This window comes from Cucurbita pepo, chromosome LG15 (genome assembly GCF_002806865.2).
Source record: "Cucurbita pepo subsp. pepo cultivar mu-cu-16 chromosome LG15, ASM280686v2, whole genome shotgun sequence".
Taxonomy (NCBI): domain Eukaryota; kingdom Viridiplantae; phylum Streptophyta; class Magnoliopsida; order Cucurbitales; family Cucurbitaceae; genus Cucurbita; species Cucurbita pepo.
Window position 1 is genome coordinate 4,779,640 of NC_036652.1, and position 19,348 is coordinate 4,798,987.

The 19,348-nt window shown below is 35.9% G+C and overlaps 3 protein-coding genes across 5 annotated transcripts; all 3 read right to left on the reverse strand.

Moving 5' to 3' along the window:
* Positions 1-122: 122 nt before the first annotated feature.
* LOC111776305 (ferredoxin-1-like) lies at positions 123-6,020 on the reverse strand. 3 transcript variants are annotated; one of them, XM_023655728.1, is made up of 7 exons: positions 5,683-6,020; positions 5,280-5,343; positions 4,638-4,726; positions 3,657-3,725; positions 3,264-3,308; positions 1,336-1,424; positions 123-415 (listed from the first exon to the last, which is right to left on the reverse strand). In XM_023655728.1, the coding sequence occupies exons 1-6, from the start codon at positions 5,938-5,940 to the stop codon at positions 1,380-1,382; spliced, it is 570 nt and encodes a 189-aa protein (XP_023511496.1). In that variant the 5' UTR covers positions 5,941-6,020; the 3' UTR covers positions 123-415; positions 1,336-1,379. The 3 variants fall into 3 exon arrangements, with proteins under 3 accessions (XP_023511496.1, XP_023511495.1, XP_023511494.1); XM_023655727.1 differs by lacking the exon at positions 123-415 and having other exon boundaries at positions 1,119-1,424; XM_023655726.1 differs by lacking the exons at positions 123-415; positions 1,336-1,424 and adding an exon at positions 3,110-3,154.
* Positions 6,021-7,362: 1,342 nt separating this feature from the next.
* Positions 7,363-10,102, reverse strand: LOC111811132. The gene is made up of 2 exons (XM_023697872.1): positions 9,720-10,102; positions 7,363-8,156 (listed from the first exon to the last, which is right to left on the reverse strand). The coding sequence occupies exons 1-2, from the start codon at positions 9,915-9,917 to the stop codon at positions 7,920-7,922; spliced, it is 435 nt and encodes a 144-aa protein (XP_023553640.1). The 5' UTR covers positions 9,918-10,102; the 3' UTR covers positions 7,363-7,919.
* A 1,417-nt stretch (positions 10,103-11,519) lies between these two features.
* LOC111776227 (AP-2 complex subunit mu-like) lies at positions 11,520-18,975 on the reverse strand. Its single transcript, XM_023655624.1, has 13 exons — positions 18,698-18,975; positions 17,670-17,847; positions 17,372-17,462; positions 17,108-17,202; positions 16,714-16,803; positions 16,591-16,639; positions 16,377-16,515; positions 14,533-14,649; positions 13,300-13,390; positions 13,076-13,218; positions 12,509-12,623; positions 12,193-12,237; positions 11,520-12,001 (listed from the first exon to the last, which is right to left on the reverse strand). Exons 1-13 carry the CDS (start codon positions 18,778-18,780, stop codon positions 11,921-11,923), a joined length of 1,317 nt encoding a protein of 438 aa, XP_023511392.1. The 5' UTR covers positions 18,781-18,975; the 3' UTR covers positions 11,520-11,920.
* Positions 18,976-19,348: the final 373 nt, after the last annotated feature.

The following is a 19,348-nucleotide window of genomic DNA, read 5'->3' on the forward strand; positions in this document are numbered from 1 at the left end:
TAGATCGTCTTCAGACCATATCATGTCTTTTAGTATCAAACAAGGGAAACAACCTTGACACAAATATCTTCAGAAACCCAACTTGTTTCGAAAAAACTCGATCTTTTACTCAAAATAGATGGTTTGATATGGTAACATACAACAATATATTTTGATTAGAACGGAACAGTATGCTACAAGTCATCATCGTTCACATACAAAAGATCATAATCATACATGTGAAGGAGGCAAAAGTGGAGACAAAACAAGGTTATCTTGCAATAGCAACCACAGATTTGAAGATGTAACATTATAACCAGTTGGGTAAGCAGTGGGGGACCTGAATTATTGAATAGCAAAGAGTTTGTTCAAATGGGAATCTGATTTCCCTTTGATTTTCCCTCTTTATCTTGAAGCTCTTCAGCCTGACATTGACCTAAGAAAACAGAAGAATGACCAAACACAAATAATATGAACAACAGAAGCTTCCCCCCATCATACAAGCTCAAACAACTTCAATTAGACAACTTTTAGATCAATAATTTCAGGAGTTCTAGTAGTTTATCATTTTGTTCAATGAAATTAGCCGTGTTTTTACCTGTAGATCGAACAAATAGATCTATCAGTATGTCATCTAATACATATCTTTTGAAGTGAGGGAACTCTTTGATTTTAGCTTGACAAGCTACTTGCGTTTCCGAAAAAACGCATGAACTCTAGAATTTTTATAAAAGAAAAGAGGAATAAGTGCCAAGGGATTTGAGTGACTTGCCCTAATCAATAAGTAGGAGAGAGACGAGCAAGAGCACTGTTTTCAGGTTCTTATATGGTTCATTTTTTTTTCGTGTACATCTAAAATGTTTATTTTGGTCTCTCTACTTCCAAAATGTTCGTCTGGTCTTGGTATTTTTTAAAAGTGACCATTTTGACACGGATAAAAGTAAATATTTTAAGAGTACATATACCACCCTGAATCAAATCCGATGAATCAAATCCGAAAACTCTAGGACTAAAGTATGAACTTGATCCTCAATTTCTAATTGGAACATGATCAATGCCATGAAGAACACATTAATCAGAATATAACCTGGCTATTTCAATTCAGGTTCTAAAACTAAACCCTCCCCCCATCAAAAGTATTTGCATTCCTCCAAAATAAACTGCCTTCATTTTTAGTGTTCAAGAAGTACACAAACTTCCCATCAAACAGGATAAAGAGAAGGGTTAGTGATAAAAGAGAATGTCAAGTAATTCTAATATATTCTCCTCCTATGATATTAACAGTCATAAACCATACAGATAAAGAAAGAAGATGAAGGGTTTGAGCAGAGTAATGCTCCTCTACAGGATTCGTACATTCATGTCTCTGTCCATGGATCCTCCAGGATCAATAGTTTAGTTTATTCATCAGCCATGGCCAACTCTAGAGCATAGTCATCTCTCTCCTGGACAGTTTAATAAATCGTTTAAAACAACTTGTAACAAAGATAATTTAGATTTACTTTTATCATCTCCCACTAGACTTTGATATAGATTTAAAAGTAAAGAACTTACAATTGGCCCCCGAGCGAAGTATCTTCCAAATTGAAGCCAATATACCTGCATGCGTAGGGGATTGTTTAAAGAGAAAGTCTCAAACAGAGCAACATTTTATCAAACATTTTCACATTTTGACTTCGAGTTTTGGAACGATGACCCCATCCATTCCTCCATCACGAGAATCGCTGCATGAAAAATGATCATAGGACTCCAAAATGCCCAACATATAAAATTAGGCCAGACAGACAGAACTTTTGATTTAACCAATTCCAACTTTAGTATCAATGATTGGTTAACGTAAATTTGGCTCACTGAGAGAGTTACGAGGGGAAAATAGACTTATCAAGCTTGTAATTATAAAACTAAAGAAATTTGCTTCATTTCTCAAATTGAAATTTGAAACCATACCTCATCCTCATCTTGTGTTTCTACTTCAACATCTGAGGTTGGGAAACCTACGCAAAGAAGTGCATATCCCTGCAGTTTGGAGCACAATAACGAATTTCAATCGGAAATGCATTTAAATGAGATGATTAGATATATGATTTGCGGTATTCTTCTTCTTTTATCCTTTTCTATAAATTGTGCCAAAAAAAAACTACTAATCCGGTAAGCGAGACCTGCATTGGCACTACTCCAGTTCTAACCATGTTCAACCATGACAAATAAGTTCTTTAAAGAAGTAACTCTTAAGAGAATAATTCATATAGCTACGGTTGAGGATTATTGGAAGGGAATCCTACGATGGCTAATTTAGAGAATGATCCTGAGTTATAATCCACTCATTGGTACGAGACCTTTTGGAGAAGCCAAAAACGATGTCATGAGAGCTTATGCTCAAAGTGCTCAAAGTGGATAATACCATACCATTGCGGAGGGTCGTGATTCCTAACAACTACTTGTTGCTTAAACGTAGCTATAATCCACTCATCCAACTAAATAATAATAATCATAATAATAGAAGCATTCTAGGACCAGGTCTTGATTATTCTTCATTTTCCTAACCTGTAACCTGTAGAATACAAACTCAACTACGTTATTCTCATCCTCAATGAGCAGCAGTTGCTTCAACCATACCTAGACATACCTATACTAAATAACTTTGCCATGCTCACCTGGTCAAAAACTAAGATTAACAAACCCAAAATTCATATCTAGAATGAGTACCAGTTTTAGTTTACTAAAGCATCACAATGCATAATCTCAGATTTTGCTTCATGGCTTTTCCCCAGAAAATGAATCAATTCATATTTAAGAAAATTCAACATAGAAATCATGTGATTTCTGAATGGAAAACATTAAAGTACGACAGCATCCTCTTCATTTGGTAGAAATTTATTCCCAAAACAAAAAACAATAATAAGTCCAGAAATAAGTAAAACAAATTGCCTTTGATTTCAACTCAGCAGATATTCCAAGGGCTTCTGGCTGTCTAATTTGGCCTGATTTTATTCGAACAGCACAACTAGTGCAACAGCCTGTGATGAAACAAATATTTTCAGAATATGGCATATGAACCAACAATGGGGATCGAAAGGAATCATAAAATGGCTTCTTTGCAGGAAGTACCAGTCAAAAGAAGGGCAGGGNTTTATTCATCAGCCATGGCCAACTCTAGAGCATAGTCATCTCTCTCCTGGACAGTTTAATAAATCGTTTAAAACAACTTGTAACAAAGATAATTTAGATTTACTTTTATCATCTCCCACTAGACTTTGATATAGATTTAAAAGTAAAGAACTTACAATTGGCCCCCGAGCGAAGTATCTTCCAAATTGAAGCCAATATACCTGCATGCGTAGGGGATTGTTTAAAGAGAAAGTCTCAAACAGAGCAACATTTTATCAAACATTTTCACATTTTGACTTCGAGTTTTGGAACGATGACCCCATCCATTCCTCCATCACGAGAATCGCTGCATGAAAAATGATCATAGGACTCCAAAATGCCCAACATATAAAATTAGGCCAGACAGACAGAACTTTTGATTTAACCAATTCCAACTTTAGTATCAATGATTGGTTAACGTAAATTTGGCTCACTGAGAGAGTTACGAGGGGAAAATAGACTTATCAAGCTTGTAATTATAAAACTAAAGAAATTTGCTTCATTTCTCAAATTGAAATTTGAAACCATACCTCATCCTCATCTTGTGTTTCTACTTCAACATCTGAGGTTGGGAAACCTACGCAAAGAAGTGCATATCCCTGCAGTTTGGAGCACAATAACGAATTTCAATCGGAAATGCATTTAAATGAGATGATTAGATATATGATTTGCGGTATTCTTCTTCTTTTATCCTTTTCTATAAATTGTGCCAAAAAAAAACTACTAATCCGGTAAGCGAGACCTGCATTGGCACTACTCCAGTTCTAACCATGTTCAACCATGACAAATAAGTTCTTTAAAGAAGTAACTCTTAAGAGAATAATTCATATAGCTACGGTTGAGGATTATTGGAAGGGAATCCTACGATGGCTAATTTAGAGAATGATCCTGAGTTATAATCCACTCATTGGTACGAGACCTTTTGGAGAAGCCAAAAACGATGTCATGAGAGCTTATGCTCAAAGTGCTCAAAGTGGATAATACCATACCATTGCGGAGGGTCGTGATTCCTAACAACTACTTGTTGCTTAAACGTAGCTATAATCCACTCATCCAACTAAATAATAATAATCATAATAATAGAAGCATTCTAGGACCAGGTCTTGATTATTCTTCATTTTCCTAACCTGTAACCTGTAGAATACAAACTCAACTACGTTATTCTCATCCTCAATGAGCAGCAGTTGCTTCAACCATACCTAGACATACCTATACTAAATAACTTTGCCATGCTCACCTGGTCAAAAACTAAGATTAACAAACCCAAAATTCATATCTAGAATGAGTACCAGTTTTAGTTTACTAAAGCATCACAATGCATAATCTCAGATTTTGCTTCATGGCTTTTCCCCAGAAAATGAATCAATTCATATTTAAGAAAATTCAACATAGAAATCATGTGATTTCTGAATGGAAAACATTAAAGTACGACAGCATCCTCTTCATTTGGTAGAAATTTATTCCCAAAACAAAAAACAATAATAAGTCCAGAAATAAGTAAAACAAATTGCCTTTGATTTCAACTCAGCAGATATTCCAAGGGCTTCTGGCTGTCTAATTTGGCCTGATTTTATTCGAACAGCACAACTAGTGCAACAGCCTGTGATGAAACAAATATTTTCAGAATATGGCATATGAACCAACAATGGGGATCGAAAGGAATCATAAAATGGCTTCTTTGCAGGAAGTACCAGTCAAAAGAAGGGCAGGGGAAAATGTTTAGTTCTACTTTTTCAATGTAAATGATTTTTATCTGGTCGTAAACCATTCTGTTATTTGGGTTTCTTACACAGAGTGACCATGAAGGTACAGTTACATTCATTAAAATGTATCAAAACTATGGTTAGATTTTCTACGGATGTGTGTACTTTGTTCGAATCATGGCGCTAATTTATCGAAAACGTCACGCATTAGAATCCCATTTTGATGCCTATGCTTACCAAAATAAGTCTATGGGTTCATAAATCCACAATCTTCAGAAGTAACTACAATTTTTATGACAAATTTCAGCTTTCAAGTGACAAAGATCACTAGCAAACAAGTGAAATTACTGATACAACGCCCATACTTTCTATGATCAATGGTATTACTCATTGACATAAATTATAAACACGACAAAGTTCATCAATAATTGGTGAATTAGGGAACAATACCGTGCCTGCAAGCAAAAGGAAGAGATATGCTCTGAGCTTCGGCAGTGTGTAATATGTACTGATCCTGCAATTTTTTAATCGATTACCCGCGCCTCATAAGTCATTACCGTTAAACAATAAGAGAACATCTACTGGCACACACTAGAAATAAAAAGAGAGTTCAGAACTTCGAATTCCCAAACTCAAATCAATTTATACTCTTCAAAGACAGATCACAACAATATGTAAAACAAGGAGAAACGCGTTAAATCGATCTACAAAGTTGAAATCTCATTCAAAAGGCGAAAACAATCTCATTCAAAAGGCGAAAACAATCTCATCGACGCAATAAAAATTAAATAAAAAGAAAAAGGACTTATGTTCGTTCCATTTCTACAAGAGCAAAGTGAAAATGGCGCCGTACCTCAGGAACAACGAACTCATGAACAACGCCTCTCTCTCTATCGTGAACGGTGACCTTATGAGTGGGAATCGAAGGAGAACCGCTGTCGGTCTGGACTGCGACGCCGACAGCTGCCTGAAGCTCAGATGACGTCGTTTTTCGGCGACATTTCAAGATGTCAGAGAATCGACCGTTTCGATTTGTCGAGACGAATCTTCGGAAGGAATTTGGCTTCAAATTTACAGAACGGAAGGAAGTGCAGGGAAGAAGAACGTCCATTGGTGAGGTTGATTTTTGAAGCTCCGGCGAGTGAGTTTCAGTTGTGTGCAGTGATGAGATAACGTAATCAGAGAATAACAAAGGAAGAGGAAGAGAAGCAGTTATATGCTGTTGTACAATCTATTCCAAGAATTTGTAGGAACCATTATCAACCGTTGATTTAGTTGACTTTCATAGTCAAATGTTTTTCTAACTATAAAACTTAATTTAGAATAAGTTCTTCAAGTATAAGAGGTTTCTTTTAATTTGGAAAAATAATAATTTTTATTGTATTGATAATGAATTCTAAATTTTCAAATTTAAATTTAGTTAAATACTTCCGCCCGCAGATTTCTTCGAGAACAATCATAAATACTTTGAAGTAACTACTCAACAATTGGGCCATTCGAGTGGTAGATTTCTTCAAGAACAATCATAATTACTTTTTTTTATTATGAATCTACTACCAGAAACTCGTTCAAATTCGTCTCATTCATAAGGAGTTGAGGCTTTCTTTGTTTACTAGGGTTGAAGGGAAAGAAAAGCAAAGAGAACCGACCGTAAAATAGTTTTACCAGGGGCAGGCAATGGAATTATGAAACCGAGTTGTAGAGGTTTAGGGGATTGAACTACTGAACCTATCCCTTACTGTGTTTGAATCAATTCATTAGCAGCTTGACAGTCGAATAAATTCATTCAATCCTTCACCTATCCGAGTTTACTGTGTTTGAAAGGAACTAGGCTATCTACCGCTTTTAACCCTGTTTGCATAGATTCGTGCACAGATTTTGTGTAATCTTTTAGAGACCTATCAATGCTCGAAAGACATGATCTTTCATAAAATAGATTCCAATTCGAAGAGTGTATAACCACATGAATAAGCGCACACTAACCCGTCAATTTTGGATCCAATTTGAAATTTTCCTTGGGAGGAGGTATCGGGAAGGAGTGAAAGTATCAAACGACTTAATACAAACTACAATATAAGCATAACTCAATTAACATATACTCCACTCGAGTTCAAAGTTCGAATCTTCGATACTTCAAAAGAAAAAACGAGAACAATGGAATGCAGCACCAAGAAAATTGGAAATAATTTTGGATCCAATTTGGAATTTTACTTGAGAGGTATCGGAAGGAATGAAAGTATCAAATGACCTAATACAAACTACAATATAAACATAACTCAATTAACATATACTCCGCTCGAGTTCAAAGTTCGAATCTTTGGTACTACAAAAGAAAAAAGAAAACAATGTAGTGCAGTATCAAGAAAACGGGAAATAATTTTGGATCGGGAGGTATTGGGAAGGAATGAAAGTATCAAACCACCTAATACAAACTACAATATAAGCATAACTCAATTAACATATACTCCGCTCGAGTTCAAAGTTTGAATCTTTGGTACTTCAAAAGAAAAAACGAAAACAATGGAGTGTAATATCAAGAAAACTGGAAATAAAAATGGAATCAAATCATTAACTTTGAATGGTTTTAACACACATAATAAACATTCTAGTGAATTTTGAATTCACACCACACCCATCTGAGCTCACTATACTAAAAAAATCATACAATTCATACAACTAATACCTAGAGGACTATCCATGAAATGCAACCCTATGACAAGTGAAGAACAGGTGAAGAACAAGTGAAGAACAAGTGAAGAACAAGACAGATTAAACAACTTAAAGCTGCAGATTCAAATGGTTAGTGTGTTAGTGGCCATTTCTGTTTCTCTTTTACCTCCTCCACCTTTAGGGTTCAATGATCAGCAGCACAACCATAACGCTTGAGAAAGAACCGGGTATCTAAGCCTCTAATGTAGACTCCTTAATAAAGTTGATGCAAGCTTCGGTACTGTATGCGAAGCTTTCTCGTCATCAAAACCGACACAGATCATCCTCATAACTTGACCATCATGTGCAAATAAACTTAAAATATCGAACCTTGGACACGAATGCGTGAAGGGATCAGTTTTCTCAGGTTTTTTTTCCCCTTCATACCAATAGCAATCTACCTTGATGTTCAATACACTGTTGAAGTTTACCTTCCTGCAATATAACCTGCTTCTCTACTTTAGCTGGTCTGTTTCTATTATTTATCTGAAATCGAGGAAACGCCTTGTGATGGTCTGTAGTACTGGCTGGTATCTCAGGTAAGACCTCATCCAGGAACTGTTCGGCTACATCTCCATCTTCATCAACTCGAAGGCGCTTAGCATACCATGTTAAACCCTGAATGTGCGAAAATATATCAAAATTAAGAAACACGCCATCATAGTAATCTTGCAAATGAAAAAAACCCATCATTTCATTTCACCAGTAAAAAGTCCTAGTACCATTGAATGAGTACAATGGAAGGAAAACTTGCAAATATTAGAAACCATGTCGTGACTCGAGATCACCCATCATGTAGATGAAGCAGAGTTAAGGTCTCATTAGAATAAGATCCCTCAGTGCATATATATATATATATATATATATATATATATATATAATGATACAGATGGATCAGATTATGATTTCGATTGGCGGATCACTCTGGTGAATGGAGAAGAAATAGCCTACACCCTAAGTTTGCATCAAAAGGTTTCTCTTTATTTTAGAAACTAAACGGGAAGTCATTTTGTTTGGCTATGGTTTTAATTCTTTTGATTCCAATTTCAAGCTTATTTAGAATGTAAATGATTATAACCCCGGAATCCAATTGAAACTTAAACTGACTTTAGGTTACGTTTTCCATGGAAACATAGTATTAGTAGGTTTATGTGAGATACCACATCGGTTGGAGAAGGGAACGAATCCTTCTTTATAAGGGTATGGACACCTCTCCCTAGCAGACGCATTTTAAAAAACTTTTAGAAGAAGTCAGAAAGGACAATATCTGCTACCGGTGGTGGACTGTTGCAGTTTCTTAGTTACAAAGGCCCTTGTAGATAGTCGGAGTAGGATTCGGTGTTTGTTTAACTTTTAATAAAGTCCCTTTGAACTGACACTATCGTTCGAGACAAGAATCAATAAAATGGAAACAGAGTTGTTTGCTCAAGTTCAACTCTTCCCTGGCTCAATTTTCTTTCCCCTTAATTGCTGCTTATGTATCTTATCTGCATTGTATTCACAACGCATTGATTTAACATGTCTCATCACTCACGTATACTTGATATCCATCACATTCATTAATCATTGGCAAGACAATAATATCACAAAGAAGCTCTTAACAGCTGAAATCAGAAACTTAAATGGCTCTAATCGTTTAGCATCCTCCCTGCAGAAAAGTATTTACTAGACGAACGCTATTTCGTTGTCTTCTAGTTTACTTTGGATATGAATCATTTCAATCGTTAAAACATGAGGGGGGGAATAACAAAGATTAAGAACAGTTGATAAGCATTTACTTTAACGAGGCTGTGTTAGCAACATTCATAAATTCCAAAAGAAACTAATTTCAAACAAAGTTATGGTCAAAAGATATCTGAGCTCACATAAAAAAATGCACGAACCCATTTTCATTGAATCGCAGACAAAAAAAAAAGATAGGAAATCCAATAATCAACATGCGTATTAGAAGCAGAACATAAATTTAAACTCATAGTGACCTACTCCGAACAATGACGACAAAAGATTTTCGACGTAACTAACGGGTTTGAACTATGGAAATAAATCCGCTGACCTCGACCATTAGACTCGCCTTATAGGATGAATTGCCAAATTAATTCATGAAACAACGGAAAGCACAATCCAGCAGTCATGCGAAAATTAAAAGAGAGAAAGAAAAAAAAAACTGATAATAGAATGGACCTGAACTCCACCATCACGTGAAGTAGAGGGAAGAAGAACAGGACCGGGTTGCGGACGATTGACAGCGACCTGAGCTGGGACGCTAAAGCCCCGCCGAGCCTGATTATCGGAATCAACGTCTTCATCTTCGTGCTTGACGTCGTGAGCATCGTCCTTGGAAAGCCCTAGAATTCCTGCAATCTTCCTGAAGAACCGCATCTCCACCTTGCAACGATGAAGGATCGAATTGATTGAATCAGAGAGAGAAGGAGATGTTGAGAAAGAAAAAGGGCGGAATTCGATTGCCGGGTTTCTGAATTCTGGGATCGTTGGAGATTTTGTATGCTTTTTCTCCGACGGATACTTTTAAACTCGCTGTAAACGAGGTTCTGAAATTTATGCTACACCGAATAATATAACAAAATCTTCGGTTTTTTATTTTTTATTTTCTATTTATTTATTTATATTTTATTCTAAAAAGTCAGTTTTTTAAAATTTTATGACTAAAAAAATTGTCGTAATTAAAAATAAATAATTAAATTGTTATGTCTAATTAGTTATTAGAATTATAATGAGTTATTAGACTATTTTTAAAATTCATATAGATAGAAACTTAAATGTTCAAATACCTTTAAATATTTTGATAAACAAGAAAATACAAATTAAATTTCTAAACATAATAGCAATTTTTATTATTATTATTATTTATTATTATTATTTTTTTTTTTTTTTTTGCTTTTAATGTGATAAAAAAGTCAATTAGTCTCATTTTATTCTCTATTTTATCAAATTTTAAAATTTTTAATTATCAGTCTCATCTCTGCCACTTATTTCATTCTCATTATCAGTTTATCACTGCTACCTATTTCATTATTTCATGAAATTTGTAATTATCAATCTTATTTCTATCACCTATTTTATTCTGATCTTTGCCACCTATTTTATTCTCTATTCCATGAAAATTTTTAATTATCAGTCTCATCTCTATCGCATATTTCATTCTTATCTCTGCCACCTATTTCATAAATTTTTAATGATCAATCTCATCTCTGTCACCTAATTATTCAGTCACATCTCTGTTATCTCTGCCACCTATTTCATAACCTAATTATTCAGTCACATCTCTGTTATCTCTGCCACCTATTTCATAAATTTTTAATGATCAGTCTCATCTCTGTCACCTATTTCATTCTTATCTTCTCACTTATTTCATTCTCTATCTTATGAAAAAATTTAATTTTTTTTTTGTGAAGATCATTCCCTATCCTATGAAAAAATTTAATTTATTTTTGTGAAGATCGGAGTAGAGATTCAAAAATTTTAAATTTATTTTTGTGGGGATGCCGGGATTCTCCCCCGATAAAATTTGTAGAATCAGGTTCCCAACAAATAATTGTTTTCCGTTTATTATTCTTTTTTAAATAATAATTTAAAGTCTTCATTTTTTCAATATTAATATTTATTAAAAACACGGTAAAAAAAATCATAATAAACCAATATGAATTAAACAATCTAACTAATATATATATATATATATATATAAACGTGTTAAAAATATATTTATATTAATTGGAGCACAAAAGATCGAGTGGGGAGGGAGAATATAATACCGTCCCCGACTCTATATAGCTAATAGGAAAAAAATGTTTTTCACTAAACGAGAAATCCCCTTCTCATTCGAAGCAAGTCTCCACGAATAAAACGGACATCTGTACAAACAAAACACCAATTATTATCCCAAAATTTGATGATTAATTCTCTTCTTACCATTGTTATCGTCGAACCGATGCAACAACCCTCGAACGAACATTGTTCGAACACGACATACTAATTCCAATTGCATATAATTTCAACACTTACACTTGACGTTTAAACATCATAACATTGATCAGAAGCCAACATCAAAGAAATTGATTCAAAAACAAACAAGAACTTCACTACAAGGCCTTGATTACAACAGAAAGCAGCCAGAAGAAACAATCTCGTTTATGTTATGCAGAAAAAAATAAGCAGAAAGGAAGGAAGGAGGAAAGAATATAGAAGTTTGGTTTATAAACATCAGAAGCAACTTCTAAAATGCTCATATGATCCATCAAAGATCATCACTCTCTCCATGAAAGCTTCTCTTATATACCCTCGAATAATCACGGTGTCAGCGAGAAAGCTGTGAACGTTCTCTATCCGTCCATTCAAAATTTTCCTTTCTCTACACTTCGTTAATTCTAACATCGGATCTCGTACGATCCAGCTTTAGTTATGTAACGAACCCATTCGACTGTGTTGTAACCACTCTTCTCCCACACCTGAAGAACAAATTGAAAAACAAAAAACTTCATTTCGAACGACAGCCTGAGAGAGTTCGCACTCACGTTCCTAAAACTATCATGCAACTGCATATGCTCGAACTCCATTCATATTACTCGAGAATTTTCTAGTACCAATCTGTTTGGAATGACTTTTCAAGTGCTTAAAAATAGGAAAAAACAAGAAATACCTTTAGGAAACGAACTCGTAAACCAGATGCCGTGAACATGGGAACCTGTTAACCGAAAACGATAAATATTTTATGAACATAAAATACTTTGAACAGTTATCAGTCTCAGGCTAACTCTTTAACAACATGCAAGTTCCAATGAAACAGTTCTAAGAACATTTGCGCATCAAAACGACGATGAAGAACGAGCGTAACGAAACCATTAAATCGACCCAACAGAGCAGGAGCAGAAAGCACGTGCTTACGATACCGTTAAAAGAAAATTCATCGATGCATCATTGCTAAACTAGTATGCTAAGGTTAAATCTATGAGAACCTGAAACTCCATCTGAATTGGTGGCCGTGTCCAAGCCTTCCTTTCAGTTATCGTAGAAATCAGCTCGACTTCTGCGCTCATGGTTGGTTCCGTTTGTCCAGGGAATTTTCTGATCCTGAAATTGACACAAATAAAAATCTAAGCCACAACTGCATATCATTAAACGTGAGACCGAACATAATGAGAGGCCGTATAAAGAAAATCATAGTGTATCAATTACGAGCTATCGAGAAAATCGTAGATAATATAAGAAGGATCGCATAAATCCTATCTCATTACTCAAATATAAGAGTATGCATGCATGAAGAACATGTATAATGAGAAAAAGAAAGCAACTACACGAGCACGTAATAAGTGAGACCAAAACACGAATCCAGAAATCGAAGTGAGAACGAAGATTAAACCCAAACTAAAACGAAAAAATGAAGAAATTTGTAATAAATGGAAAAATTATAGACGATATAATATCGCAAAGATGACTAACTGCACGAATATCTATGATACAATATGCAAGCGTTACAACGTATTTGTCTGAAGAAAATACCAGAAACTATGGAAAATACTTACTTCCACACAATGCAGTCGATCGAGGCATTGTACTTGGCTCGACCGGATGTCACTTGGAAACTAGTTTTAGCTGTCTGCTTTGGAACGGGAATTTTAATGACCACGCCAAGAGCAAACATTTTCGCACCGAAGACACTCTTCACCTGAAGGCCAGTAGATAATGCACTTAAGAAGCATTGTAGAACTTGATGCATTAAGATAATGAAATTTAGAGAACCACAAACCTTAACATTAACTTCCATATGTGTCCTACCAAGCTCCTTAATTGTTGGGAGTACTCGAAATGGAAGATTAACACCCTCAGTAATACGATATCTGCATCAAAAGAAAATGAACAATATTAGATATAGAAGAAATACCTTGCACGTATGAGGGAGTAAGCATGAAAATGGAATGAACTCTCAGTGTGCCTCTATGAGATCCCACGTTGGTTGGAGAGAGGAACGAAGCATTCCTTATAAGGGTGTGTAAACCTCTCCCTAGCAGATGCCTTTTAAAAACCTTAAGGGGGAAACCCGAAAGGGAAGTCCAAAGAGGACAATATTTGGTAGGGTGGGCTTGGGCCTTTATAAATAGTATTAGAGGCAGACGTTGGGCGGTGTGACAGCGAGAACGTTGGGCTCCCAAGGGGGTGGATTGTGAGATCTTACATCAGTTGGAGAGGGGAACGAAGCATTCCTTATAAAGTGTGGAAATCTCTCCCTAGCAGACGCGTTTTAAAACCATGAGGTTGACGGCTATACATAACGAGCCAAAGCAGACAATATCTGCTAGCAATAGACTTGAGCTGTTACAAATGGTATCATAACCAGACACCAGGCGGTGTGCCAACAAGGACGCTAGGCTCCTAAGGGGGGGTGGATTGTGAGATCCCACATCAATTAGAGAGGAGAATGAAGCATTCATTATAAGGGTGTGTAAACCTCTCCCTAGCAGACGCGTTTTAAAAACCTCGAGGGAAAGTCCGAAAAGGAAAGCCTAAAGAGGACAACATCTACTAGCGGTGGGCATGGGCCGTTACACCCTCCAACAAAAAGTTATTCATTTTCTGTCTCTATACATTCTACACATATGGTGGGGTCCATTGTCCTTCCCTTTATAAGAGATAATGGATCACATGGATGATTTTTGCATGAGATGCACAATAAAAGTTCTGTGAGGGCACAACTAATAAATCTCATACTCACGTACGGATAAGAAATTGAATTAACATTTAAAATAATTGCAAAAGCACTCAAATTCGCTACATAAAGTACAGACGCGCATGACACGCCGATAGGCACGGCAATAAACGTCACGGGGTGGAAAACTTCCATACTTCATCAAAATGAAGATGGTATATTCTATATTGGTAATAACTAAACTTAATGGAAGCTAGATGCTCAAAGGAATTAAAAGGAAAAGCTAAGTTCTCAACTTTAAACAACACATGAGACAGATTAAAAATTTGAGCTCACTTCATCAATTCAAATTCGCCATCGGGTGGCACAAAGCTGACCGTCTTCTCCGAGTTAAACCTCGTCAAATTTACACATTGATGAAAAGTAACATCATCAAGCTCAATTGTTTTACCACTGCAAAATAAATCATAAAACAAAATATGCATACCTTATTAGATGAAATATCACAGCAAAAAGAAACATGAGAAACCAAAATTTCTTCTTCAATCATATGATAGATTGTTCACCATCACATTGAAAAAGACGAGAAAAGTGGAACCATTCAACTACTTATAATTGTTTTTATTGCTTCTTATATAAGTTCGGGCAAATAGTAAGAATCAATTGCACAAGACAACTTAGTTTAACATGAAAGTTCTCTACAACTGATTTTGATTGCAGATTAAGCCAAAATGGAGAAGGATAGCTCCATGATACATGTGAAGTTAAATAAAAGCGCAAAAACCTGACTCACTAACTGTAACAACCCAAGCTCACCACTAGCAAATATTGTCCTTTTTAGGCTTTCCCTTAAAGGGCTTCTTCTCAAGGTTTTAAAATGCGTCTACTAAGGAGATTTCTACACCCTTATAAGGAATGTTTTGTTCCCCTCTCCAACCGATGTGGGATCTCATAATCCACCCCCCCGGGGGTGCAGCGTCCTCGCTGGAACACTGCCTAGTGTATGGCTCTGTTACCATTTGTAACAACTCAAGCCCACCACTAGTAGATATTGCCCTCTTCGACCTTTCCCTTAAAGGGCGGTGTCTGGCTCTGTTACCATGTAACAACTCAAGCCCACCACTAGTAGATATTGCCCTCTTCGACCTTTCCTTTAAAGGGCGGTGTCTGGCTCTGTTACCATTTGTAACAACTCAAGCCCACCACTGCCCTCTTCAAGCTTTCCTTTAAAGGGCTTCCCCTCAAAGGTTTTAAAACGCGTCTACTAGGGAGAGGTTTCCACACCCTTATAAGAAATGTTTCGTTCCCCTCTCCACCCGATGTGGGATCTCACACTAATACACAAAGATAACATCAAATCTAGTCTTAAGCGTCCTTTCTCTTAACAAATAAAAGGTGAAAAAAGAAGAAGAAATACAACATGAAGAAAGAGAAAGACCATTTGTTTCTTGTAAAAAAAAAAAAAAAAAAAAAAAACGAAAAAGAAAGAGCAACACCAACATGTGAAAAACTAATATTCATCCTAGTTCAATAACCCTGCATCCATGTACTGGGCACATTGATGAGATATCCTATTTAAAAGGTTAAGTTTGGTCCTTGAACTTTCGAGGTTGTGTCTATTAAGTCTATGAATTTTGAAAGATTTATATTAGTAATACGTCTAGCACTGAACTTTCAATCTTCCATCAAATAAGTCCACGTTGTTAACTTCTTCATTTTAACACGGGCACTAAGGCACGTGACATGCTCCAGTCCAATTTTGAGTTGTTAAGAAGACTTCGAAAATTGACATCGACAAAAAATCAACAAAAGAAATATTTTTAAGACTTCTTAAAAGAACTTACCAAGCAAATCAGAAGTTTTTTGAACAACACTACAATAAAATCATAACAAACTACAAACAATTACGTCTTCCTTTCATGTTACTATCATTGATATAGTAAAAGAAACCAAAAGAACCATAGAAGATGCACAATGTACAGCCACACAATACAAACACAGATAAAAATAATCATGAATAACGAACGAAATTCAGTTGAAACAGAGAAGAGTTGATGATGCTAAATAACTAATTAAGTACGACGAAAAAGAAAAAATAAAGTAGGTTTAGACGGCCGAGATAAATCAATAAAAAGTAGTATCGTTGTCGAGTGTCATTAAAATCTCCCATGAGAAACTACCTCTTATTTGGACGGGACTTCATTTGCGACTCTTTCTCAAGTCCAATCTTATCATTTAAACCCAACTTTAGATCAGGCATTCCAGAAAGAAAGCACTTCATAAGAATCTTCCCGGTAACGTCACAACGTAGAACGCTACCTATGATCACCAATATTTTATAAGGTTCCACAACAGATATGTGATACAGAAGGAACCTTAAAAGCTATTATCTACCTTTTGAAGACATCAGAAGGTTTACACTTTCAACAATATCCAAAAAGACCTGCATAGAAAAGGTTCAGAATTTAGTTCGTTTCTTAATTCGTGCAAGCAAAAAAAGAAAGAATCATCATTCACCTCATTTTTTTTATATACAAGGCCTTCCCTTCGCCAACCGACAGCACCTGTGACTTGTAAAGTTGCATTTGGGACAGGTTTATCTGAAGGCTTTTTTAGCACAAGGTGCAAAATAAAAGGAACAAAATGAAAAGATTTCAGTAAAAATCACTTGTTTATAAACAGACATTTATTCCTCTTTAAAATATTTTTACTTTTGCTACAAGAGAAAATTTAATTGATTTCGATGAACTTCACGAGTATAAGAGGACGAGAAATCCTCTTAAGAAATACAAATGGCCAGAAAATTACAAAGAGTGAGAGAGAGATGTAGAAAGAAATTGTAAGGTGCAGGAACGTTATAGCTAAGCATTCTATGCTCAAAATCTGTTGGAAAATATAAATATTATCTAACCTTGGAAGAGAATGGCGAGCGAACTCCTTCCTGAGTGATATATAGTTTTAGAATTTCAGGTGAGAGGTTTTGTGGGTAACCGAAATCCATTATTTCTGCAATTGCAAGGCAGATATCAGCCTTCAACTCGTTTCCACGACACAAATGCCTCTATTTCTAAGACAATAATAAAAAGGCAACATATATAACATGTATGTCTAATTGTAAGCTTATACATAAACTTCTAGTAAATACACGTGCACACTTTTAGAAGGCATCACATACCATCCAAAAGCTCGTAAATAAGAACAAAATTGTTTCGAATTGCATCTTCATCGAAAGCCCCACCAAAATAAGATTTGAACAGTGCAACAGCCTGTAAGCAAAACTAAATCATAAGTTCCATCAAAATAAAATATGCTTCCTTTATTATTTAGCTACTTGAGCAAAATCTTCTTCAAATATCCTAAAAGGAAGCTAAATATAAACTCGAAAATAGTTGATTAATCAAACATGGAACTTAAATCATGAAGGTAAAGAATGTTACACCAAAGCATACAACCACGAAGAAAATGCTAACTACCTCAACCACGAACTTGAATGCACAAGCTACATTTGCATTGCTGCTTACAACAATCACAATGTATACATTGCTAATTCTCATGTAAAAGAAAGAGCAACCACCAATCTGCCTCACCGGGCACGTGCCAAGTTCTTTTGTTTGCATTATATGTGTTCGGAAGGCATCCACCATATTTCCGCTGCGAATTTATTAGGTGTAAAAAGTTAATCCGCATAACTTAACGAGAAAACACAACGATGCATAAAAATTGTATCCATACGCTGTATTAAGCAATATTCCATCCGTGCAATAATACCTGCCTAATAGAATTAACTAAATACCTTTGAAACTATTACTACATACCACACTTTTAGAAGCTTAAGAAAGTCATTTTGGCTTACCACCATCTTTATCTCATAAGGTATGCAGATTGCATAATAGTTTGTCTAAAAGGGGCTTCTCTAAGGCTTCATCAAATAACCCGACGAAAAAAATGACATAATCCACACGTGTATACGGGTTTCCTACATTGAGACATAACGTAAATTACCATCTAACTCATCTTCTTGGCCTTGTTCTTTTCTCTATACTCATCTTATTTTTCTTCCCATCCCTCCCTACTCATCTTCTTCTTATTTTTCTTCTCTAATCATCTTCTTTCGACTCTTCCCCTTCTTCATGATTGAGGCAAGTGCTCGTGCACCATTGTGACTAAAACGCGCAAAAGGCGAGCACCTCCCATCGCCCCTCACCATAGGCTCTAAGTGTACAATGAAAACACTGATTGATACCAAACAAGTAACAGCGAGGATCTACAATTCGCTGAAAAATGATTCAGTTGATCACCTCAGACTCAATTACAAAGAATCTCAACAATGCCCATTGCTTTAGAAACCCTTCCAACGATCAAAACTTAAATTGTAAGCTCGACCCAATAAATGAAATCATATAATCCAGACTTATAAGCAATATAGACACACTACGAACCCTCTTACGTGAACATCCAGAATAGAAATTGGAACTCAGAAAATAAAAAGAGGTAAAATTACCCGACATCGTCACGGTAGAGACGATTAATGAGAACATCCCCTCGGAGATTGAGGAAGTAAATGGCGGAAGCAGCCACTGGCATGTCTGATCCACCAACAAAAATGAGAAACTATGAGAGCAGGGAGGAGATGAAGAAGTGATGAGATCTGGGGAATTGGAGGGGTGGGAAAGTTTTGGTGGAGAAGTGGAAATTGTTGGGAAAGGATTTCTATGATTCTTCTGCAACTATGAAACTCAAAATTGTTGACCGAGCCCCATGTCCCAAAATGCAATACAAAAAAGCAAGAGAAAAGGGAAAAAAAAAAAAAAAAAGGAAATGGAAGCCGCTCTTTTATCAGAGCCAGGTTTCGATCCTGGGACCTGTGGGTTATGGGCCCACCACGCTTCCGCTGCGCCACTAGTAGAAAAAGAAACCAGTAATGTCTGAAAATTGATTATAAAAAGAAAAGAAAAAAAAATAAACGGAAGCCACTCTTTTATCAGAGCCAGGTTTCGATTCTGGGACCTGTGGGTTATGGGCCCACCACGCTTCCGCTACGCCACTCTGATTGCTAAAAAGGAAATCAGTAATGTCTGGAAATTGATTATAAAAAGAAAAGAAAAAAAAATATCAGAGCCAGGTTTAGATCCTGGGACCTATGGGTTATGGG

Excerpts from the sequence above, each read along its gene's own strand:
- LOC111776305 (XM_023655728.1), bottom strand. The coding sequence starts at position 5,940 with ATGGACGTTCTTCTTCCCTGCACTTCCTTCCGTTCTGTAAATTTGAAG. Across the intron at positions 5,344-5,682 it reads ATGAGTTCGTTGTTCCTGAG|GATCAGTACATATTACACAC; the intron begins GTACGGCGCCAT and ends AAAAAATTGCAG. Across the intron at positions 1,425-3,263 it reads ACTTCGCTCGGGGGCCAATT|GAGAGAGATGACTATGCTCT; the intron begins GTAAGTTCTTTA and ends TAAACTGTCCAG.
- LOC111811132 (XM_023697872.1), bottom strand. The coding sequence starts at position 9,917 with ATGCGGTTCTTCAGGAAGATTGCAGGAATTCTAGGGCTTTCCAAGGAC. Across the intron at positions 8,157-9,719 it reads CACGTGATGGTGGAGTTCAG|GGTTTAACATGGTATGCTAA; the intron begins GTCCATTCTATT and ends TCGCACATTCAG.
- LOC111776227 (XM_023655624.1), bottom strand. The coding sequence starts at position 18,780 with ATGCCAGTGGCTGCTTCCGCCATTTACTTCCTCAATCTCCGAGGGGAT. Across the intron at positions 13,391-14,532 it reads GGCGAATTTGAATTGATGAA|ATATCGTATTACTGAGGGTG; the intron begins GTGAGCTCAAAT and ends CTTTTGATGCAG. Across the intron at positions 12,002-12,192 it reads TACGAGTTCGTTTCCTAAAG|GTGTGGGAGAAGAGTGGTTA; the intron begins GTATTTCTTGTT and ends TTTGTTCTTCAG.